Source organism: Pempheris klunzingeri, chromosome 2 (assembly GCF_042242105.1).
Source record: "Pempheris klunzingeri isolate RE-2024b chromosome 2, fPemKlu1.hap1, whole genome shotgun sequence".
NCBI classification, from domain to species: domain Eukaryota; kingdom Metazoa; phylum Chordata; class Actinopteri; order Acropomatiformes; family Pempheridae; genus Pempheris; species Pempheris klunzingeri.
The window spans coordinates 21,581,322-21,606,402 of record NC_092013.1 but is presented as its reverse complement, the minus strand read 5'-3'; the positions used below and the strand labels follow the sequence as shown (position 1 = coordinate 21,606,402).

At 42.4% G+C, this 25,081-nt stretch overlaps 1 protein-coding gene across 3 annotated transcripts; it reads left to right on the top strand.

The window, feature by feature from the left end:
* Window positions 1-107: 107 nt before the first annotated feature.
* On the top strand, window positions 108-24,786 carry cpne1 (copine I). 3 transcript variants are annotated; one of them, XM_070846898.1, is made up of 16 exons: window positions 108-199; window positions 15,608-15,736; window positions 15,845-16,024; window positions 16,994-17,068; window positions 17,299-17,370; window positions 18,179-18,262; window positions 18,799-18,888; window positions 18,976-19,065; window positions 19,159-19,245; window positions 19,923-19,982; window positions 20,283-20,416; window positions 20,762-20,816; window positions 21,063-21,117; window positions 21,581-21,714; window positions 21,798-22,034; window positions 22,193-24,786. In XM_070846898.1, the coding sequence occupies exons 2-16, from the start codon at window positions 15,608-15,610 to the stop codon at window positions 22,310-22,312; spliced, it is 1,602 nt and encodes a 533-aa protein (XP_070702999.1). In that variant the 5' UTR covers window positions 108-199; the 3' UTR covers window positions 22,313-24,786. The 3 variants fall into 3 exon arrangements, with proteins under 3 accessions (XP_070702999.1, XP_070702986.1, XP_070702994.1); XM_070846893.1 differs by lacking the exon at window positions 108-199 and adding an exon at window positions 13,289-13,531; XM_070846885.1 differs by lacking the exons at window positions 15,608-15,736; window positions 15,845-16,024; window positions 16,994-17,068; ... (10 more) ...; window positions 21,798-22,034; window positions 22,193-24,786 and adding an exon at window positions 4,837-8,873.
* The last annotated feature ends 295 nt before the right edge of the window (window positions 24,787-25,081 follow it).

The window sequence follows — 25,081 nt, the reverse complement described above, 5'->3', positions numbered from 1 at the left end:
CTAGTTTCATTATCACAGTTCATCCGGTAGGGGGCAGTGTCGCTCTGACGCATGTTTGGCCGTAGTATCGCGTCATCACGTCGGGTAACTCGGTGGTTGCGCCGACATTTCGTGCAGCAGCAATCTGCAGAGAAGAGAGGAGAAGAAAAGAGCTTCGTTCATGAGTTAAACCTCAGTGTGTTTGTTGACTAATTTCTCGGTAAGAATCCAGCAGCGGCAGTCCGCTCAGTAACACATTCACACCGCGAGCCGAGCGCGAGAGGAGCCGATAAAAACGCGCATCCTGCTCGCTTCTCCGCCCCAACACACACACACACACACACACAAAGCAAGGCTCGGCTAGGTTAGCTAGGTGGCTAATTAATGCAGCGTTGGCCTGCTCAGGTAGCTAAGCTAAACTAGCTACGTTCGGTATTTCAGTTGTAAGCTAGCTAGTCAGCCATGACTGGACTATGCTGTAGGTGCTTCATGTCGGACATGTGTTTAATAGTAACCGCTTGAGTAAAACGTTCAGGCAGGTTTGTTCAAAATTGTGTCATGTACGTAGCTGCTAGCTGCCGTTAGCTAGCTAACCGACACATGAATTTTTAATATGGGCAATGTATAGTAATCACTGCATGAATGAGCTGAAATTAGAGGAGGGAGGAGCAGTATGAATTTTCTGCTCTGAATTGTGTATATTAGCTCAGTTTTGTTCGGGTGCGCTACGGACATTGTGTCTTCAGCCCCTTTCAGACATGGAATCTGTTAATGTGTTGGTACTTCAAAATTTGGGTCTCTGTTATTGAAATGAAGGAAATGCTTCTGTTCAGTCATGACAGAACCATTACAGATAGAGCTGCAATGCTTTATATCAAACATGTCTGGTTATTGTATGTTGATACTTTATTTATGGAAAAGAAGTTACTGTCAGCTGAAATATATAATCTTTTTTGATCTACAAATAAATTGTTGCATAAACTGTATAATTTATAAGGTAGACCACATAATTCTGCTGCATTTTATAGGTACAAACTCAAGAGTCTGCGGTTGTGACTTCTACAAAAGTAACTAGAGTTTCTACAAACATGAGACTGACTATGTAAGGACATGCATATCTGAAAGGGGCTATAGTTAAGTCGGTGAATCACACCTCATACGGTGAATCTGTATGGAAAATGGGCTAATCACCTCAGTACAGTGTTTTGTCCTGTGCAGGTTAGTGGAGTTGTATACAAACAGTCATTCTGAAAATAGGTGGAGGAACAAGGTCTCGAGAACTGAGCTGTAGTTTAAGGTTTAATAACGAGCATCAAAAGGCTGTGTGGTCAAGGCTTCATCACGGCAGATCCTGTCTCACTGGCTCTTCTATTGAGATTTGAGCTCCAACTTGGCTGATGTGTGGAGATTCCCTCATCCTTGTTTTGAAATAGACTGTGCCTTTGTGTTCAAGTTATTTCGTTCATGGATGGCGTTCCACTCTTCTCGTTCAGTTCCCTTCTTTTTGCTGTGTCTAAAGGTTGATGACACCATGTTGACAATTATGTATTCCATCTTTAATCTGAGAAATCAAGGCAGTGTTTTGCTCTTAAATTCTGAATTTTCCGTATTGAAAATCTCTTTCTGATGTTAATTTCTGTCTCCTTACAGCTGCAATTTGTTTCTTGGTTTATGTGAGTGCAAACTGCAGCCTCGGTTGAATCTTCTCACCTCACTGTGGATGCTCTGGTTGTCTCTGACACCATTAGCTGGTGCAGTTTTCCTCTCCTGCTTTGTTTTATCTTCTTTCTACTGTTGATGCTTCACATAGACTTTTAGCAGGTTGACACCCAAAAGTAACAGGAGGAGTGGATGTCCTTTAAACTTAAATCTGGGAAAAACCATTTGGTGAACTGCAAACCGTCATATGTCAGTGTTGTTTGATTTGTCTGTGCTGAGGTTGAGCACTGAAATCATTGATGATGTAGATGATGCCTGGCATCATGTTGAAAGCTGTGGTGAGCTGCACCCAGACCAATACCATATGCACATTTTCCACTGCATGGTAGTCCTCGGCTCGACTCTGCTTGTTTGGATCCATATTGGATGGATTATATATTTGTGGTTTTCCTCTGGGAAAACGTTGTGGATAATAGCTGTTACGTTTCATGTGACCACTGCTGTCAAGGTTCGGAGCAAGCTGATTCGATACTAAAAGGTGGAATGAAAACACTGCAGACTGATGGTCAGAGAATTGTCACTTGCCTGACCCAGATTTGGCAGCGAAAACATGCCGTGGTCAACTGAAGAAGTGTAGATGTATCACGAACACAGTCCCTTAATATCACCTGTTAAAAAGTAGCATAGCCTCTTTATAGTCTAAGGCAATGCGTAAGGTGTGTGTATGCAGCGAGTGAGACACAACAATTGTAGGAGTAAGACAATGAATAGAAGTAGATCTGAGGGAAAGGTTTGCAGTGAAGTCTGTTCGACTTGAGCTGATGTAAAAAAAAAAAAAAAAAAATGTGTTCACAAGTCAGATGCTGAAAACAAAGATCAGTACTCAGACCCTAGTGGCTCAATTTAAAGCCTAAACAAACAGGCAATCAGGAAACCCACCCAACCCTTGGTCCTGACAACCAAAGTAAAGCTCCTGCGTACTCTTTCCCAACTGCTGGAAAAGTTGTGTTGAAGATGATGTCATGGCAGTTTTCAGCAACGTCCATCTGAGAGGGGGTCCCTACGTTGAGGGGGTTCTATCTGCAGTGGAAAACAAAATCAAGAAGTACCTGGTGCCCAAAGCGAGTCAAGCCAAGCTGAGCTGCACCACATACTGGAAACACAGTAATGGTGTATAGTGTGACAGTCCAGGATCAGGGTTTGTTACAGCACAGAAAATTGAAGATGTGTGCGAGGATCCAGAGGCAATTGTGAAGCAGAAGATCATGGAAGCAGAGAGCATTGCTCCACGTGCTGTTGCTCAGTTTGACATGTTTTTATCAGTGTTAGGTAACATGTTGCTCTGCACCTCACTTCTGCTGGCTTTCTCTTCTGATCAGCTGCCGTCTATGGTGCTGTGCTACAATCAGCTGCTGATGTTGCTCTGGTTGATATACTGCCAATGTTGCTCTGGTTGACATGATGCCAATGTTGCTCTGGTTCACATGTACCTGTCATTGCTTTTTTTGAACATCTCTCTTACTGCTCTGGTTGATAAGCTACTGCTGTTGCTCCTGTTAACTTGATTATAATGTTTTGTTGACAATGTATTTCAGGTTTGCTGGTTGACATGCTGCTTGTGTGGTGGTGATCTACAACCAGTTGCTCACATGATGCCTGTCGACTTGGTGCTGCTTGAGAAATCAGGAGGCAGCAGGATCCATCCTGCTCACCTCCATATTGTCACTGGATGCCTAATTGGAAAAGTCCCAGGTTGTTGCTTGGTGTTTGCAGGATGTTGCTGGCTGGTTGCCAGGTGGTTGTAGCTCAGTAGGTCCTAATTTGGGCCGCTGCTGTACTTGTTCTAAAGGAGAGTAGTGTAATATCTGGTGTACACTGCCGGCTGTAGTCATGATCGATTTGGGTTTTGGACTGGTGTGTGTCTCCGCTGAAGTCATACATCTCACAATGCTTTGTTCGTATTCGACACTTTGTCCAATCTGAATGAGAGCCCGTTATTGACATTGATTAAGCGCAAGATACCAAGTGCTGAAAGCACACGTCAGTCACTGGAAGCTAACGTGTCTTCTGTGAATCATTGAATTCCATCAAATTGCTTTGGACAGGAATATTTTTCTGTCCTTTTCACCACGTTTCAGTGAAAGTCTCAACAGTTAGTTGCATTGGTGAGTTGCAGGTTGCATGAAATATTTCAGACGTACCTGAAACTACAAGTAATATCTTTGTTCTGCATGGTAGACAACAGTAAAGAAACAAGTTGCACTCAACTTCTCAGTTACATACTTGGGCTGATACAAAGAACACCTGTATTGAGATCTAATGTCCTCAGTAATCTTCAAATAGATTGGGTTGTATGATATGCATCTGACATTTTATCTGCTTGAAGTTACAAAAGATGTGGCCAAAAAAAAATCACATTTGGAAATGAGGTTTCAGGTAATTATAGATCATTAGGATGAAAGGATCTAACTATAACAAACCATGAGGTCCATCAAAGTCAGCATCAGTTGGATCAGACAGTCACCGTGGGGAGGAGAGAATGTGATATGGTCCTGATGCATTTAGCTAGCTAGTAAAAGTCTTGGCCAGACTCCGCAATGACTGATATCACATTATGGCAAATGTTTCAGTGTGTTTTGCACAGTGAAACACATTTTACCCTGTTTAAATTGGTGCGAATTTACAATACGCAATTAACACAGTTGCGGAGAGAATGTATGTTAATGCGTGCCATTCTTTACTTACTTGACATGTATTTCTTTTACAATACTTTACCAGCCAAGTTAATGCTTAAAATTGTTTCTGTGGGGGTATGACATTAAGTTTGATGTGCAGCCTGATCTTATATATTTTTAAAGATCTGAAATTGATGATCTGTTTATCAAACTTATTAAAAGCTGCAGATGGCTGGTGACTGTTTCTGTTTAGCTTTTGTGACAGTTTGCTGCAAATTTTGCAAATATCTCACCCACATCCCCCCCAAATCCCTTTCACCACTGGTTTCCAAATGTCAGGGCCCAAAAAATAGGCCATAACATTTCACATCTCTGGACTATTCTGAACAAACTGAGATGTAAGCATTGGCTAAGCCTTTATTGGCGTGCGAAGTCAAACCTGAGTTTCCTGGTGAAACATCTGGAAACCACTGGTCACCCTCTTTCTGCTCCTCATCTGACAGTAGTGTTGCTTTCTCCCCAGGTTGTAGGGCTGTTGTTTAGCAGTCAGTATGGCAGTAGTCATCAGGCTGCAGGGTCTGCCCATAGTGGCCGGCACCATGGACATCAGACACTTCTTCTCTGGCCTCACCATCCCTGACGGGGGAGTGCACATCGTGGGGGGTGAGCATGGCGAGGCCTTCATCGTCTTTGCCACTGACGAGGACGCTCGACTGGGGATGATGCGTACAGGGGGGTCCATTAAGGGCTCCAAAGTGTCACTGTTGCTTAGCAGCAAGACAGAAATGCAGAACATGATTGAACTTAGCCGCCGCAGGTTTGAGGCTGGGGCAGGCGCTGTGGAGACGGCTGCACCTACAGCAGGAAATGCCAACCGACAAGCAGCTGCTCCAATACCCACAGTGCAGCCAGGGGCAGGTGGGAGAAGTGGTAGTCATGGTAATCAGGGTTTCACTAACACCCCTGCCTCAGTGACAGCAGCAAGCTCATCTCAGGAGCCACCAAGCAACAAGGCAGCAGCCAGCGTAGTACCCAGCTTCCCCAACAGCTACAGCTCTGCCCCCACAATTACCACAGCACTGGCAGCACTCAATGCAGGCCCCCCACCCATTCCTCCACTTCCCAGCATGCCTTCCATGCCCCCCATGCCCACACTACCCACCATTCCAGTTCCTCCCCCAGTGTCTTCACTCCCACCTGTCCCTACAGTCTCTCCGCTGTCGCAAGGACCTCCAGTGCCTCCCATGTCCCACCTCCCTCACATGTCTTCCTTGCCTCCCTTCAACCCTTCCCTACCTCCCCCAGCAGGACTGGGCTCCGGCCTACCTCTAGGAACTCCCAACCCCATGCTGTTTAATCCTCTCTCCCCCCTGGCCTCTCTTGGCCTCCAGGCCCATATGAAGGCTGCTGCTGCTGCAGCCACTGGGGCAGGAGTGGCCAATCCCGATGAGTTTTTTGTTCTCTTGCAGAATCTTCCATTCTCCTGCACAGAGGTTGAGATCAGGGGTTTTTTCCGGGGTCTGGGGGTGGATGGAGTACGTTTCCTGAGGGATGTGCAGGGTCGGCCAACTGGCAGGGCTATGGTCAAGTTCTTCTCTCCTCAGGACAGCTTTGAAGCTGTGAAGCGAGGAGGTGGTATGATGGGCCAACGGTTCATCGAGATTAGCCCAGGCTCTGAGCGGCAATGGGCCAGCCTCAATGACAACACAACAAGCCATGCTCCTCACAATAGCAGTAAATCAATTAATGAGTCACAGGACCAGCAGCACCGCCGTGGTAATATTGGGTCAGGGGTAGGAGGCAGAGATCAGCGAGGAAGGTCACGATCTCCCCACAGGCAGGAGTACTGTGTCTACCTGAAGGGACTTCCCTACGAGGCCGACAAGAAACAGATAAAGGAGTTCTTTAACAATTTGGCCATCATAGAGGACAGCATCTATATTGCCTACGGGCCCAACGGACGAGCCACAGGAGAGGGCTTCCTTGAGTTCAAAACAGAACAGGACCACAAGACTGCTCTGGGTGCTCACATGCAATACATGGGTACACGCTTCATCCAGGTGCACCCAATCAGCCGGAAAGGAATGTTGGAAAAAATTGACAGCATCCGCAAACGTGAAGCAGCACAGGGTGATGGCAAGAACCAGGATGGCTTGAAAGCTCCTAGGAATTGTGCCCACATCACCAACATCCCTTACAATGTCTCCAAAAAGGATGTACGTGCCTTCCTGGAGGGTGTGGGGCTTTATGAGGACACCCTTAAAGTTCTGACAGATAGCCATGGAAATGGTTTAGGTCAAGCTATCTTTCAGCTGCGTACTGAGGAAGATGCCCGCAAAGCTGAAAGGCTGCACCGTCAAAAACTCAATGGCCGCGATGCATTTGTCCACCTGGTGACCTTTGAGCAGATGAAGGAGATCGAGAGGAATCCTCCTCCCCAAAACAAGAGGGGTCAACGCAACCAGAACCAGCTGAACCAAAATCAGAACCAGCACCACCAAGCACAGCCTACTCCCCAGCAACCCCAGATCAACCCTTTTGCTGGAATTAGTGGGGAGGAGTTTAACTTTCTTAGAAACACCATGGGGAACCTCAACACTGCCCCCTTTGTAACTCCATTCTCAGCCCCAGGGAACGGGCTGGCAGGCCCACCTCCTCTTCCACCTCTGGCAGCGGGGCTGGGGGATGTGAATTTGGGCGTGGCCCCCCCACTTGTTGCTGGCCTTCCTGGAGCTCCGATTCTGGAACCACCAGGCTTTAGGCCTGGAGCTGCAGGAGGTGCCGCGTTCAGCCAGGATGGATTGAGGGGGTTGGTACCCTTTGACAATGCCAACAGAAAAGGAGGAGGAGGAGGACAGAACAGAGGGGGAGGAGCTAACAACAATCAAGGACGTCCAGGGACCGGGGCTGCTGGTGGGCAGCAGGTGTTCACTCCAGGCGCAGATGGTCTCCGTAACCAGCCAACTCCTGGAGGATCTAGCAATCCCAACAGTCAACGCGGTGCTGCTGGCCCGACAATTGTAAAGCTTCAGAACATGCCGTTCACTGTAACAGTGGATGAGATCATGGACTTCTTCTATGGCTACCAGGTGCTGCCTGGCTCAGTCTGCCTGCAGTTCAGTGAGAAAGGCCTACCAACCGGCGAGGCCATGGTGGCTTTCCAGAACCATGACGAGGCCGCTGCTGCAGTCATGGACCTCAATGACCGACCTATTGGAGCACGCAAGGTCAAGATAAGCCTGGGTTAAAACTCCACCCAAAATAGATTCTGTAGATACAAGATTTTACATCTACCTGGATCAACCACCCAGGTCTAACAAAGCCAACGTATAACATACCTGATTCTGGGCTCAAAGTCAACTGTTTGAGCAGTGCAGCTTAGCCCTCACCCTGCCCGGTCACCGTCAGTCATTACTGAAGCCCCTCCTTCTGTGTGTAGATAATGGCAGGTATACCCTGCCCCCCACTGCCTGTCCAGTAGACTCTGATCCAGACTTGGCTCTTTTCTGCAGCTCCCTCACTGACTGGTAGCACAAACTGATGATGATGGTGATGCTAATGGTGATTCTGATATTGCAATTGGCAGGATTTTGTTCTTTATTACCCTGTTTCAAATGCAGCTGTTTGTCAAGTCATGTCCAGAGTTGACACAGTGAACATTCTCACCTATTCTGTTGCCAGGGAAACATGATGATTATAATGAGGCTGACAAACATTGTTGCTGTATGCGCTTAATGTGCTGTGCTGCTGTGGTTTAAAATGTACATGCTCTGGTATGGTAAGCTACGGTTATATCTTAACATGCTCTGTTGCTATGGTAAAATGATGATGATGAAAAGCCACAGTATGTTGCCATGATAAAATGTTTATGCTCTGTTGCTATGGTAAAGTCTTTACATGCTCTGTTGCTACGCTAAAATCTTGACATGCTCTGTTGCTATGGTAAAACCTGTTGCTGTGGTACAACATGCTGTAAATGAAAAGCTTTTCTACCACAGTGAAATGTTGTTGCTCTGTTGCTGTGGTGCAGTCTTCACATTCTCTGTTGCTATGGTAAAATTATGATAAGAAGCTATATTGCTATGATCAAACGTCTATGCTCTGTTGCTATGGTGAAATGTTGTTGTTGCTATGGTAAAAGTTATACTGACATCAAGCTCTGTTGCCATTGTAAAAGGCTGACACTGACACAATTTTGTGTTGCAGCAGTGCTATGCAGAGGGTGTGGGATGGACTGATTGTTGACTGGTGTTTTATTTTGTAAATAATGACTTTGGGCCGCTGATTCCTTTTCCTCTGTCACCCTTTTTTCTGATGTTGCTGTGTTTGAACCCCAATCTCTCCCTTTTCGCAGGACATTCTCTCAATAGGTGTTTGGACTATAGAGTACTGAGATGAAGTTAGTAGCGTTTTTAGTTTGGTAGCTTTTTGTTGTATGTATGTTTTGATAATGTTTTGGATGTTTTCATCTTAAAACTCATTTTTGTTTCTATTGTCAGTGTGAACAAACTTGTATGACCGTATAACCATACATGATGTGGAGTCTCCTTTGCTTTGGCTAATAAAAGGATGTTCCTGATGCTCCCCTGCGATCAGCTCTCTATGACTATCTGCTCTTCACTGTTTAATGATGGAAATGTATCTGATCAGTGGATTCATTTGAGCTACTGAGCTTCTTTACTTTGCAAAATCTGAATGGAAGACTGAGTTGGTTTTGCTAGAAATACAGATGACCTTCATGTCGACATCTTCAATGCACTTAAAAAGGTACTTTTAAGTAGCTTAAAGGTACTTCAAATGAAAGTGATCCTGAAAATGGCTCCAGGTTGTGCCTCAAGTAATCTTCGCTTTTATATTTGAGAGTGAGCCATAGATTTGATCAAAATTAAATCAAAACAAGACTACCATCTTGGCTAGCAGTTCAGCCCGATTAACTTATCTTGATGTTTAACTGAAACTGTGGCTGATGTCTCTTCTGTAAGATCTTGATTGAAGCCTTTTTTTTTTTTTGTATTTCTACAGTGACTGTAAATCAAACAATTAGTTTCTGTTGCGTTCACTCTGTGAATCCAGGCAAATTTAGCATTACCAACCCAGTTGAGCAGTTTCACCTGCGCTATTTCCCAGCATTGGTGATCCCCTCCACTCTGATGTGAACAGCTAGGCTAGTGTGCAGGCAGTTAATCTAGCAGGGAAACTAATGGCTGGCAGGCCAACATGGAGTCAAAGCTAGCACATATTCATTGGCTTCATTTGGCACGGTTTAGTGTTTCATGTTATGGGATGGGATTGCTAATGCGTCCTTTAGATCCCTTGCATTAATGATAGAGATTTGTATGTGAAATTTGTTTGTGAACTACCTTTCAGTTGGATTTAATGGTTAGGTTTATTTAAACATAACTGAATTGCTGTCAAAACAAATGTCATGATCTCATGATCTCTGTCCTTGATGTTCTAAGGGGGATTCGTCGTGGGGTCTTTTCCTTGACATCCAAACAAAGAGAGTGAAGCAAAAGTGATGAAAGAGAAAGACAGCGCTGCATAGAATGTAACTAACAGCATAATTCATCCACAGATAAAGATATTGACATTTATATGCACCCATTAGTCTTAAAAGTAACTATCCCAAGTAGTATCACAAATATGCCGACATCAATGGCCCAAATCTTACCAGTCACTGCAGCTGCTCTCAGCTTCTGTGATGCTTCATGCCGAAATAAAGCCTCACTTATTTCTGTTTAGTCCACACATGTAGTCTTTATGTGAATGTTGTAGCACTGAACCTAACTAGCATAAAGCATCAGTGAATGTAGTTGCACTGAAGAGGGGACCGTCTGCCGCTTTCAGGAAATGGTTAACCTCCAAACAGGTACTCTGTTGACTATGTTCACCTGGTTGTGCATGCAGTTTTGAAGTGTGCGTGTGTGAGAGAGAAAAGGAGAAACAGGCCTTAATAAAGTGAAGTGAAACACCATGTAGACTAATGGTCGGTAAAGATTATTGTTTTTGTGGAGATGAGGAAAAAATGTATTGGAATAAAAGCAAGATGACGACGGACTTGTCTTCTGCAAACGATGGGAGTGGGGGGTGATGGGGGTGTGGGACAGGGCTAAAATTATGGCTGAATGACACTGAGCCCCCTCCCCCTCAGACTGATCAGTAGACAGTCAGAGGGCAGGATTTGCAGGTGAGTGACAGACACAAAGATGCTTCATTCAAAACACGACTGATACGGTACAACAATGGCCTGTTAACATTCACTTGTAACTTGTCCTCATCATCAACAATCCTAGATTCACTTTGAAGGACCACAGAGCATAGATCTTATTTACAACAATACTGAGTGACAAAAAGGAGACGGTAGCCTGTACATGGTAGTCGTTAGGTGGTGGCCAGTAGATGTAGCATTTAGAATACAAGCATTAGCCTGTAGATGGTAGTGTTGAGGTGCTATGTGGTGGTCAGTAAATGGTAGATGTGGACCTATAGATGGTCACCTAAAGATGGTGATGAGAAATTGTGTCCTATAGATAATATACAATAGCCAGGAGATGGTCAACTATCTATGATTTAGCAATATATCAGTTTATCTATCAATCTGTTAGTTGTTTGTGCTGCTTTCGCAATATAGGTTTCTAAACGCTCATGCCTATAAAGCTTATTTCAATTAGAATTGTTCACAGCAGTGTTTAGGCAGTAGATAAGTAAGCGTTGTTGATTCCCAAAGGAGAAAATCAGTTGCTGCAGCAGCACAATGATAGAATAAGTAAAGTGAAATAGAGAAAGTAAAGAAATAAAAAGTATTGAAAACTAAGATAAGAACTGAAGTAAGAAAAAACACTAAACAAAAGCAATTAAAGACAATTACCAGGTGAAGTGACAGAGGTGTGATACTTGTATTTTTTCTGTATTAATACAGAAATATATTAGGTATACAATGTAATGAGACACTGTACATAATATTGTATAATATAGTATGGAATATAAGATAGTACAAGGTGAAATTGTAGTATAATATAACAATAGTACAGTAATAGAACATAGAATATTGAATATAATATGCTATAGTGTGAGTATCGTAATGCAATGGAGATAAATCCGCATGTGGTTGTATTTTTATTAGTTTGACTTTTTATGGTCCATTCTTAAAATCTTCTCACCATAGCTTTAGTCCTAGTGTGCAGCAATAGTGTAATTTGAGTAATAAACCCAGTTCTAATTACAGACTTGCTGTTTGAGGAAGTAGATTATTTGATAATTCCTCTTTACCTTTCCCCATAGATCTAACGGTAGTTCCTCTTAATGCACTCTGCCTTACAGGATTATATTAGTATGTTATGTGGAAACTTGTTCCAGCTCTTCATTGAAGCTGTAGCCCCAAGACTGCATGGTTTTAGACACATCTCCCTAAAATTCAGTCTGACGCATTTGGGAATTTGGCAATCGCTACCAGTAAAGCTCTGTGGGTTGGAGTGAAGTTTCACAAACAGCTTGAGTTTGAGCAGATGGAGACGGTGGAGGGCTGAGCAGAACTGAGGGGTTCTTTAAAGGGTGTGAGCATCTTTTTTCCAGGGCGGCAGATGAGGATGATTCGATGGTGTCAAAGAGGAGTTGTGTGTGTTGTGTGTGTGCGGATATGACTTGCATGTTTTAACAGAGCAGGATGGGTCTGTACATTATGCACTTTTTCTCTCTCAGGACTGTATACTTTTCTATGTTTGGGTCTTTTGGACTCTGTCCTGTTTCTCATGTGTGTTGTCACGCTCTGCTGCTTTTCCTGACTGCAGAAGATGAATAAAATTAATCTGTATTGCTCTCTGTGAGGAAGCTGGCTCATGCTGTGTTCAGTTTATTATGTTCCCCCCTCTGCTGTTACCTTTGACCACCACAGTACAGCTCATCATCACAGTTATCACACACAGAGTGCTTTTTGCTTCAGCAACAGTACTTCCGACTTGAGTGCATGCCCTTCAACATAAAAGCACAGAAAAGTACTTTGTGTAGTAGTAGTTTGACTATATGTTTATGAAATACCATTTTTAAAATGTAAAAGCTGCAGTTGATAGAGTGCCAATCATTTAGCCAGAACAACTTTTAAATGAAACTGTACAATTCATCTTGATTTCTTAATGCACTGTATGGATCCGACAAATGCGGCTCAATGAGTTGTACTAACCTGTGTTTATTTAGCTAAAAGTATTTTGGACATTTGGATAATGGCACTCAACTTTTTATCTGTTAAATAGGTCATATTATTGTACTGGGAAGCACAGACACCTGCATGTTTTAGCCTGGAATAATGGCTTAATGGAGTGGAGAGAGCAATCACAGTTTTACAAACAACATACAACAAGAACTATGAACAATAGCTAAATCTTGTTCTAATCCTACTTATTTTGGACCCTCTCTTGTTTTTTTGGCTCTCCTCCTTGTGTTACTTGCTTTATGGAAATATAGTGGGAATATGTGGCACAACTTCCCCTCCCGTCCAAGGTGCATGGAAAAGGAGTATTAGTGAAGATGTTCTTAATACTATAAGCGATGCTACAGTTTGGACCTCTTCTTATTGGCGTTAAGGCTCAGGCAACTTGAGGTTTAATTCATAAGCTAATGAAAAAGGTTGTTGTTATTTTTTATTTGGTATTAGTTGTCACACTGCAGAGTTTGTCTTGAAACTGTCAGTATATGATTGTGTGTATCAATGATCAAAGGTTGCAAAGCACTTGCTCCAAGGTGACTAATTACAGCCAATCCTGTTGCACGGTTTCGTTGTGATGCTGCTTTTATTCTGAAAGAGTCGGATCGGAAGTTTTGGCTTTTGTTTTGCTAACTGTACAGAAGCTAGAAACGTCACCCAGTTTCCCTGGAACCAGGGGGCGTGCCTGGCAGTCGTGTTGTCCAATCAGAGCGCGGTATTTTCGCTGCCTGTCCAATCAGAGTGCAGTCTGTCTGTCAGCCGCTCCCTGTTAGCTAAAACTGCTAAGCGGAGATAAACGCCCGTCTTCTGTCTCTGTTACAGACAAAATACGAACTACAGCTGTGGTTAATCTTAGTAGAGTCTTAACTAGTCTAACAGAGAGGTCAGGTAACCGTCAGTGCTCTCTCAGCTGTGTTGACTCTCACTAACAAGGTGTCGCTTCCTGTTCCTGACTAGTTTTCTTCGCCTTGCAGTTTCTTCCTGTGGTCTGAAGAAGATAAAATACAACTGCTCTGATAAGGTGATATACAAAATCTATATTGACACCGTGACGCGTGTGAGTGTGTGAGAGAGAAAGAGAGAGAACTGGTGTGTGTTTACTGTGCTGTTTTTTACAACCTCAGATAATCTCCATTCAGTCTAACGCTCGCGTTGCCTTCAGGTGCAGCTCGCTCAGTTAAAAAAAAAAGTAACAAACGTACAAATTCAAGCTCCTTATTGTCATATGCACAACAATTAGAGGAAGCAGCCAGTTGCAGGGAAATTGCTGAATCTCAGGCTCCTTACATAGTGGGGATTTGCTTCTTTTCTCTGTTTTTTTTATTTTTGTAAACTGATCACATTTGGGACTGTTGGCCAGACAAAACAAGACATGTGAAGGCATCACTTTTGACTCCAAGAAATTATGATGGACATTTTTTAATTAATTAATTAGGAAAATATTTGTTAAGATTGATAGTAAAAAAAAAAAAAAAAAAGGATAATGGCAGAAGCATGACTTGGACATAACAAAAAGAGACGGAATCCCCTCTAATGGTCCATCCTCAGATTGTAAGTGCTGTTGGAGGCTTCAGGTTCAGCTGTGGTTCAGTCTATTCAGTGTTTGCTTAAGAACTGACAGGATGAACAGTCATACAGCATTATCTCAACAGACTGTCACAGAGCGCTTGTGATGTAATGTAAGGTACATTTTATGCAAAACAGAGAGGTAGATAATGTGGCAGGAGCCTGTCAGCAGAAGTCATTATCTACCTGACTCCAGAATGACTTTCTTTCTGTGAAAAAGTGAAACTATGTGACACGAATTGCTTTGGTACAGAATGAGGTTTAAAGAAACTGTTGATTATATTTTTTGGGTGGTGTTGTGTGGGGCTGCCTCATTTATTAACATTATCACTTAATCCTCCATTAATTGTCATGATTACGCAATTCATCGTTTGGTCTGGCGACAAATGTCTGTCACGGTTCCGTGAAGCTCACTGCTTGTTTTGTGTGACCCGAGGAACGACTAATTGATTTATCGTCTCAGCTCTAATCCCCTGGTCTGCGTATTTGTCTCTAACTCTGATGTCCTGATGTGGCATTAAATGGTGGTTTGTGTTGGTTGTAGTTCTTATTATGACATGACTGTAGAAGATGCTAAGAAATCAGGATCCTTTACCTGAGCATAGCCACAAGCTGCGTCTGTAGTCTGTTCTGTCACTAGGAGACTGCCAAAAGTTTACTCAAAACATTAGTATGCAGGCAAAAATGTAGCATTTAGAAGCAGTATATAAACATTTGAATAATTGTGTAAAACACACTATGATTTAGCTGTAAGCAGATACAGCATATATCATTTATAGGTATTTATTAACTGCAACTCCTTTGGTGGTCACCCATAAATGGATAATTAATGACAAAATAGTAAGATATAGTTGAAATGTACATTTTGTCTTCATATTATTATATTTGTAGTTTGATCTGTTGTGTGAAATTCACTGACATTTGTATATTTGACTTCACTTTATATGTAAAAGTGCAACTAGGGACAAGAGTTGAAAATTAACAATAGCAATAAACTCTCTGCATCCCATCAGTGCCAAGCTTTGTATTGGATCTATGTTGAATTGCATCATACCTAGCAAGTCAGTCAGTCAGTAAGTAAGTGATTAAATAGGACAAGTAATAATTTCTTATATACTCATAATTACAGAATCAGTGTACATATAGCTCTGTTACACAGTGCAATATCTCTGTTAGTGCAAAACAGACATGCATACATACAATACATGATTTTTTTGTATACTAACTACAAAAACTGTATACTGTGAATGAATAAATACTCTCTCAGGGGATTACATAGAAACAGTGACTGCATATTGTGTTTCCTGCAGTAAAAGAATGAGTCTGACTGTTTGATCTCAGCTGTCTGTCAAATTTAAGCTTTTCCTAAAAGAGAATGTATTTAGGTAATCACTGAGACCTGCAGTTTTCTAACCTTGCTTGTTTTTTATTTACAGATTTTAACATGTACAGTCTGCTCTGACGTTTCCAACAATATTATATTGATGTGAACTGAATCCTGATCTGACGGTCTCTCTTTGTTCCCCCACAGATGGCGGACTGTGTCTCCAAGGTGGAGCTGAGTGTCTCCTGTTCTGACCTGCTAGATAAAGATGTCGGATCAAAGTCGGACCCTCTGTGCGTGCTGCTGCAGAGCTCAGGAGGAGACCACTGGACTGAGGTAACACGGAGGTCCCACTACAAGGCTCTTTGTTTTATTTTATTTGTAATTTTATGTGAGATAAATAAAACCAGCCCCACCTCCCCTCTCTGTCTGTCTCTCTGTCAGCTCGGACGTACCGAGCGTTTGAAGAACAACTCCAGCCCGTCCTTCAGTCAGCGTCTTAGGCTGGATTATCACTTTGAGACAGTCCAGAACCTGAAGCTGGGGATCTATGATATCGACAACTCCAGCGTTGACCTTGGGGATGATGACTACCTGGGAGGGGTGGAGCTAACACTGGGACAGGTAAACGCAAGACCAGGCCAGGAGAGGAAGCTGATTTGCTGTTTTGCACTAACGATGCTTTTCATTATTGACAATAGTAGTGATTAACATATTTGGCAAATGGTCCTGTAACTCAACCAGTTACTTTCACTTTGCTTTACTTATCATTTTAAACTGACTGTATATTTATTCAGAAGAGTACGCCTATGTTTTCACTTTTGATGGTTATTTAAGATGCACAATTAGCCTCAAATTTAATTAAATGGTGGCTTTAAATAGTCTTAAAGTCTTACATTTAACTTCCTGACTCATGTAGACACCCTGAAAATGAAAACAACCTGTGTAATTTCTCTAAGTCTAAGGTGACGTCTTCAGATTTTTGTTTTATCCGAAAACAGTCCGAAATCCTGACATTCGATAGGCTGAAATCAGAAAATGTTTGGGACGTTTGCTTGAAAAATGACTGAATCATTTAATCAAGATAGTTTTCAATGAACTTTCTGTCAGTCACCTAATTATTTAATTGTTTCAGCTCTTCAATATGTTGGAGATAATTTCAGCTGCTTCTTGAGCATGTTGTCCAGTGGAGCGTTAGCTCCCTCTGGAGGCCATATGGAGTCACGACTCTCACTAATATTTCAGATCATTGACCTGATTTGCTACCTCTTAAAATAGGTCTTTGGTGCAGGAGGTTCTTTTTACCATCGTAACAATTGAAAACCGAGTCAGACTGATGCTGCAGGTTGGAGGCAAATATCAACAATGGAGTTTAAAACGGATCATTTGATATTCAGGTCACAAAGTCATGAGGAATGTTTTTGCCAGACATCCTTTAAAACTGTTCAATTACAGAGTTGTTATCCAGAGGCAGAAAGTTTCTCAGGGGCACATAGTGTTTGTCCACAGCCCTCTGATGAACAGACTGTGATCAAAACATGATCTCTTGTCATGGGGTCAGCTGAAGACCGACCTCCTCTGTGTGTATTTCAGATAGTTTCCAGTAAAACGGTGACCAGACCTCTGCAGCTGAAGAAAGGCAAACCTGCAGGGAAAGGAACCATCACTGTAAGTAATGTAACTTTTAAGACATTTGTTTTAATGTAATGTGAGCTAAATGTAATATTACATCGTGGAGCATCAAAACAATCGTGATTATCAAAACAATATTCAGATTATTGTGACTACTAGTTAAAGACTCTTTGTGTGTGTGTGTGTGTGTGTGTGTGTGTGTGTGTGTGTGTGTGTGTGTGTGTGTGTGTGTGTGTGTGTGTGTGTGTGTGTGTGTGTGTGTGTAGATCACAGCAGAGGAAATAAAGGACAATAGAGCCATTGAGTTGGAGTTGGAGGCTAAAAACCTTGACAAGAAGGTAACTTCTCTTCCTCATTTCCTCACTTTACTTCATTGTCTTCCCTCTTATCTTATTCTTCCTCTTCCCATTTCGCATCTTCCTCTTCTCCACCACCAGCCCGTCAGAAAGCACTAAATTTGTGTGTGAAGGCTTTCGTTAGCTCTTGGTCTTTTAGCTCTCCATTGAAACTTAAGGACTGTTTTCTATCTAGGGAAGCTCACCTCTGAGCTTTTCTCTGGGGGGCAAACACCACTAATTACCATAACAATTAGGAAGTCACCACTTAGTTAACACTAATTATAACAAGGTCAAATTTAAACTTGTGAACAGCTGGTGTGACTGGCTGCTGATTATCCTGCCTGCACTTCCCTTCCTCCGCTTCATTGTACTTAAAGAATTAGTTCATGTACATGCACCCAAGAAATAACAGGTTACTCAGAAAAATCAGGTGATCTGGGAAAAATGTTCACATTCACTGTATGGATCTGGTTTCTGTAAACTCACATATACATGCAGCTGATCAGTAAGCAGATTTCTCCCATATCACAAACCTTATTTTGGAAGCATTTCTTATATTTATACTCGTGATAGAGGTACATTTTACAGTCAGGTGCTCAGTGGTGGAAACAGACATATTTAGACATCTACAGGAAACTTCATGTGAGTTTCAGTTGCACTCAGACTATATATATATATGACATTTTCAGAAATCAGAAACAAAAAAATCAGAAAGTTTTCAGAAACAAGACTTTAAACAAGACAGCTATTTTGATTACATTGAAACAGACTGAATAAGATGGCTGCACGTTGTCTTTTCTCTGTTCAGGATATGTTTGGGAAATCTGATCCGTTCCTGGAGATTTTTAAACAAGGAGACGATGGAAAGTGGCAGCTGGTCCACAGAACAGAGGTACACACACACAACACACACACACAACACACACACACACACACTATGTAGTGGATACATTAATGCACTCAGAATTCGGACACTCAAATAAAATGACGGACAGTAAATGTATTGCACAATATAAAAAATGACGGAGTGATTTCCGACTCAACAAGTAAATAATACCTCAGGATGTTTTTTTTTTTTGTTTGTTTTTTTAAACGTTAAAACATACATACAGTTTCCTGATCTGCTCAACCAATGCCGTAAACACTAGAAAAGCTGCGCCGGTTAAAATAGAAGCGTCTCATCAAAATTTAAAATTCCCTTATAATTTATTGATAATAGGTCCGGGTCCGTATAGGATGGCGTCTGGGTCCGGACCCGGACCTATTAGTGACCTATGTTATAGAGAAATAAGAAGTTAAGATTATAAACCATGTCTAAATCTGTAATTTATCTAATTGGAAAATACACACACAGAGGATGATGTCATTGTGATGAACATGATGGTAAACATTATGACTATGATGCAGTTTGTGTGTGTATGTGTGTAGGTGGTGAAGAACAATCTGAGTCCCAGCTGGAAGAAGTTTACTGTTCCTCTACAGACGTTCTGCTGCAGCGACCTCGACAGACCGCTGAAGGTTCCACCAATCAGAACCCACCTCCATTCAAAACAACCAATACAAATTTCAGCAGTTACATGAAATCTCCTTGTCCTCATCCTGTAGGTGGATTGCTCTGATCATGACAGTGATGGATCTCATGATCTGATTGGTTCTTTCACCACTAAAGCGTCCGAGCTGCAGAAAGCTGCACCGGTGAGCTCACCGATAATAAAATGTTTGAGGTCTATCTGTTTGCTTGTCAAAGGTCATGAGATCATTAAAACTGCCTGATGTGTGGTCCTCCAGGTGGTGTTTGACTGCATCCACCCAGAGAAACAGAAGAAAAAAAAGAGCTATAAGAACTCTGGAGTCGTCTCTGTGAAGAGCTGCAAGGTAGAGACCACATTACGCAGGATTCCCTGCCGGGAGTTGCTGCTTTGTCATTCTGACAGCAGGAAGCTGTTCACAGGCTGAAAGGAAGCTTTGTAACCTGCAGACACTGCTCAGGGCAGAAAAGTACCTCTCTATATGTGGTAATGTTTGATTGACAGGTGATAAGAGTCATAATACAGGTGAAGAAAAAGACACCAGAATTAAACAGAAATGCTGACTGAGGCAGTGAAGTGCGTTAGTGTCACAGTAAGTAAGTCCTTAGTTTTAGAGTGAAATCTAACTGGGACTCCCCACCAATGCAAACAGACCTTTAGGCCACATTAAACTTCGCCACGTGTCTTGAAGCAGGTCAGATATCTGTCTGATATTTGGAAAAAAACAAGTGTAAATCTGGCTCAAATCTGATGATGTCTCTCCATCCAATACACACATGTAATCTGTAAGTCTGTGGAAGGGGACACTAACTAGAAATCTTTCAGTGACCATCTCATGTGCCGTGGCATGTATAACAATTTAGGTGTCGCTCACTCTTCCATGTGTAACAACCACCTGAAGTTTATTTTTACACTTCACATCTATTTTCTTCTGACTCATGCGTGTATATTGGTTGTGTATTTTATGACATAGACATAGATGCATGAATGATTCTTACACTTTGTGTCTCTGTGCGTTTGCAGATAGTGACTCAGTACACCTTCCTGGACTATGTGATGGGTGGCTGCCAGATCAACTTCACTGTATGTCAACATCAACTAACACATACACATTTTGAATGATTTTTTTTTAATGTACCAATCACACTTAAGTATACATGACAGTAATACAATTTAAGATTGTGTTCTTGAGGTACTGAGACAATTGATCTCTGGATCCTTGTGGGCTGGGTTACATGAGTTTTCAGTTATTAATCATAACTTAATCTGTTAAAAACAGACCCGCTCTGGTTGACTAAATGAACTTATAAGCAATGTATTTGAAGAAAGAGTGAATGTTTGGGGATTTATAAATGAACAATACATTTTGTATGAACACTGTAGGTGGGGATCGACTTCACTGGCTCTAATGGCGATCCTCGCTCGCCCAACTCTCTCCACTACATGAGTCAAGATGGGTCGAATCAGTACCTTTCTGCTCTGTGGTCTGTGGGTCAGGTGGTCCAGGACTATGACACGTTAGTACACATGCACTTACACCTGAAAAACTATAATACGCACTAAACCCTAAGATACTTTTTATCATACACCCCACACTCTGAACCCAACAGCCTACACCCAAATACCCACACCCTTAACCATACAACCTACATTTTACAGCCTACATTCTTCATGCTAGATCATACATCATACGCCCTAACCCCCCCACCCCCCCCCCATCCCACCACCTATACCCTAAGCCCTAAACTCCACGACCTGAACCCTACACCCTTATCCCCACTGTCTGCACACTGAATTGTTGTCGAGAGTAAATTTCTATTAGTGTGATTGTAACAGTGATTATTTTGTGTTTCCTGTTTCAGTGATAAACTCTTCCCAGCATTTGGATTTGGAGCCAAACTGCCTCCAGACTACCAGGTCAACTCTCTAACCAATCATAACACGCCATTCTACAGGCTCTGGTGGTCTCCCAAAAGTGACCCCATTTTAAGCCCCGCCCAAAGTCTTTGGTTTAAAATGATCTTCTGATATTGCGATTTGGTTTAGATAAACAACCCTTTACAAAATCTGAAAGATCAAATGGAAGCATCAGTTTTTAGGCGGGCGATCAGCGTAGAGGTTGTAGGATGTCAGGTTTAATGAACTGTTGTGTTTTTCTTACAGGCTGCACACCACGAGTTTGCCCTCAACTTCAACCCCACGAACCCCTACTGCCAAGGTACACACATGCGCACATACACACACACACACACACATACACAATAAAAGTCCTATTGTCAATGTTTCAGTATGTATTTAAGTTTTTAACTTTTCTCTAATTAAGCTTTACTGTGAAATGGAAGTAGATGAAAAATTAAGTCACTGTACTAATGGCAATTTAAGGTAGGATTATGTCTACAAAGGTTGTGCGGTGTTAATGGGGTTGAACACATATGTTATACACTATAAGAACTCACCCGTTTGTGTATCTCACAGGAAACTGGAGCAGATTTTGCTGGAACTTCTAGCAATCTAGAAATTCGAGAATTCTTCAAATCTAGCAATTCTAGAAATCCACCTCATTCCACCCTACTTTGATATCTTGTTTCTCTATTTCCAAACTTGCCTGGATTGTTGCAGGCGCTCAACATATATAAGATGTTTCCGTCTACACTAAACTGTTTCCTCTCTGTCTCTCTCAGGTATTGAGGGGATCATTCAAGCCTACAGGATGGTTTTGCCTCAGCTGAGACTCTCTGGACCCACAAACTTCTCTCCCCTCATCAGTCACGTTGCTTCCCTTGCCGCCAACGGCGCACAGAGCAACAGTGCATCTGTGAGGACCCACACACACAAAACACACAAACCCACACAAAAATTAACCAAGAACACACACTCACACTCAGCATTTCTTTGCAGCAATACTTCATCCTCCTCATTCTCACTGACGGAGAGATCACCGATTTTGACCAAACCCGGGACGCCATCGTACGGGCGTCACGGCTGCCGATGTCGGTCATCATCGTGGGGGTGGGGCCAGCGGACTTTAAGGCCATGGAGCTTCTGGATGGAGACGATGGTGTGCTGAGGTCAACAGTGGGGGAGGCCGTTGCCAGAGACATCGTCCAGTTCGTCCCGTACAGACAGTTCAAAGATGTAAGTGTGTGTGTGTGTGTTTGATAATAGATCACAGCAGCGAATTTTTCTCTTAAAAGTGTAGACTCAGTAATGTGTTGTCCACACTGGTGGACAAGAATTGAAAACAAGTGATGGCACCAGGCACTGACATCATATCTCTCTGTATCTCTCTTTAGGCTCCCAAGTCATCTCTGGCTCAGTCTGTCCTTGCTGAGGTTCCCAACCAGGTGGTTTCTTACTTCAAAATGAGAGGCCTTGAACCATCTAAACCACAAGCGGCCCCCAAAGCTTCCTAAACACCACCCCCAAGTAGCCTATATCGCCCCGTGCACTCCTCAAACCCACCCATAATGCTGAAAGCCCTCCCTCATCTCATTCCAGGCTCAGATCACGCCACTCCACTCTGACCCCACCCACAAAGTTGACCAATCATCAAGGACCAACCTAATGTGTCTTCATGGCCAATTGCAATTCAGCACTGAGCTGTTAGCCAATCAGGATGCCATGGACAAACCTCCCTAGTTTCTTTTTTTAATCAGTTTATAATCACTTTGTTTCCGGAGGTTTCTCCTCAATATGTAGAATGATAATGATGTAGTATAGATAACCGATCACTGATCTCTCCTGCTGCTTCCACACCAACTATGCACATCACGTGTCTACTAACATGTGTTTAACAATCACAGAGCCACACACACTCAAAAAGGAAAAATTTCAGCCAATTTTGGCTCCACACTCTTAATGTTGCCATAGTAATAGACAAAGATCAATTACTTCCTGAGAGCTGAACCTGTGGAAAACTGTACTGACCTTGTATGTGTAGAGGCAAGTCAGGGGTTTGCCCATTCACTTCAATACAGTCAGAGTTTTATCACAGCAGCCTCTAGTGGGCATTAGAGGAACTGCGGCTGCAGGTATTTCACTGTTACCCTGTGGTGTCTGTGTTACCATGGTGACCCGCAGACCAGCTCTGTGTGTTTGTATGGCTCTGATGAGGTATTAATACTTTGCACTTTGCTCTTGCTCTAAATGCTGGAAAAAATATATTATGAATGAAAGCATATATTCTATATCATAGCTTTACTGCTAAAGCCTTACTATAACACTTTGTAATAGCCTTACTGTAGTTGTTAGTGTAACCGTAGTGACTTCAGCACGCTGCTTCAGCTGCTTCATCCTGAATGTCTGCAGACTGTTCTGGACTCTCAGTGGTTTGATAGTGCCGCCATCTTGGCTCCCAGTGTGCAACTAATTTCTACCAACTTGTGTCCTAAAATGAGGCTGACCCATGTTTGACCCCTAAAACAATGAAACTGATCACCTGCGATATTTTATACACAATGTCAGATCAGGCAGCATGCCATGTCATCATCAGTTAGTTGCTCATCACAAACCAACCAGCGTTATTATTATAGTTACATGCCCTGAAGGTTCAGCTGACAGTGCTATAGTATCCATCTGAACACAGCCCACAACAAAATTTACATAAAGCTGACCCTCACCGCCATTTGGGTCTGGAAAGTAGATTTGGGGTTCTGTAGCACAGGCAATGATAAATCTCACTGCAGGAGAAGAAAACTTAACATCATCATCAGAACAATGGCAGTGAAAGACTAAATTAGAGTAAAAAGAGAAAGTAAAAAACAACAACAGTAATCAGAGTGGAGTAAAGTATACAGGACTAGTCAGTTCTAAAAGTAGAGACGATGTCTCAGAGTTAAGTGCCTTCTTGAATAAACAGAAACACTCCTTAGTCTTGAGACTTCTATATTTCCTGGGATCCAACATGGCTGCCTCAGTCATGTTGTTGTGATGCTGTGTTCACGTCATGTGGAAGTCACCATAAATACTGTCAGCATCCAAGTGAGACTTTCTTTTCTAGTTGTAGGTAGATAACGTGTTCATGTCTGAAAAGTAAACAAACACCTTTTAGTTGACAATTCAACGTAGCTAATTTCTGACTTAATTCTGATTTGTTCACGTTTTACTCCCACATGACTTCTGCCTATCATACGTCACGTTATTGTTCATTAAGATGAGGTCAGAGTGATCAAGAGGAGGCCGTAACCATGGCAACCCTCCCACCCTTCGCGATCTGAACACCGCTTCCTCACATGGCTGAGCAGCATCACACTGAGAGCCAGTCTGAACATCTGCAGTGTTTCTTTACCAAAGATTGTCCTCTGATTGACACGACACCTCTCACCTGGGATATTGGAATGACCTTAACACACACACACACACACACACACAGGCTGTCTAAATGTGCTGTTAACAGCAGCAAAGCCACAGTTAATTTTTTTGAAATTCATTGTTAAATAGTTAATGCCAAGGTTTCATCTGCAATCACTTTGAACAACTTTAAAATCACTTTTTTAAACCACTTAAAATCTTTTGTAATGATGTTTGAAGGGTCCATGTTATTAGAGTGAAATATTTGCATTGCATAGCACTGAAATTTGTTTTTACCTTCAGCAAACATGTTTATTTTCCATGTTTTGGGAACAGTCTGTGTAACACAGTGTCTTTATTTGTGCCTTACAACAGCAACTGTGAAGCTCTTTGAATGGGGGAAAAATGTAGTAGTGCAATCCAACCACATCTCACAGTCTTGATCAGCTAATGGAGCTGGTTCAAACTGCTCCTCCAGCTGAGAGGAAGCAAACGTACAGGATGTTTGTTCTAGAGTGTGTATTTCCTCTGTACGTGTACACTTTGGCTGTGTAAGGCATGTTTCCACTGGGAATGGTATATGATCTGTGCTTGTAAAGTGCCCTTCTAGTCTTTTCGACCACACAAAGCGTTTTTACACTACGGTGACATTCGCCCATGCATACAGTGGAAGCAGTGTCACATTGATCAAATCACAATGTAAAGAAAACGTTAAACGTCATTGTTGCTCCTTTGTGAGCCTCTACGACCTTCAGTTAACCATAACTTAAAAATGTTATCGTGGGTCTAATAATTCCAGCTTCAGGCATCATTAAATGTGTTGTTTTTATTATTAACCACTTGACAGCTGCCGGAATGGTGTATGACATCATCATGACATCACATGTGACAGC

Bases quoted from the DNA above. Each gene is read 5' to 3' on its own strand.
- cpne1 (XM_070846885.1), top strand. From the start codon at position 4,865: ATGGCAGTAGTCATCAGGCTGCAGGGTCTGCCCATAGTGGCCGGCACC.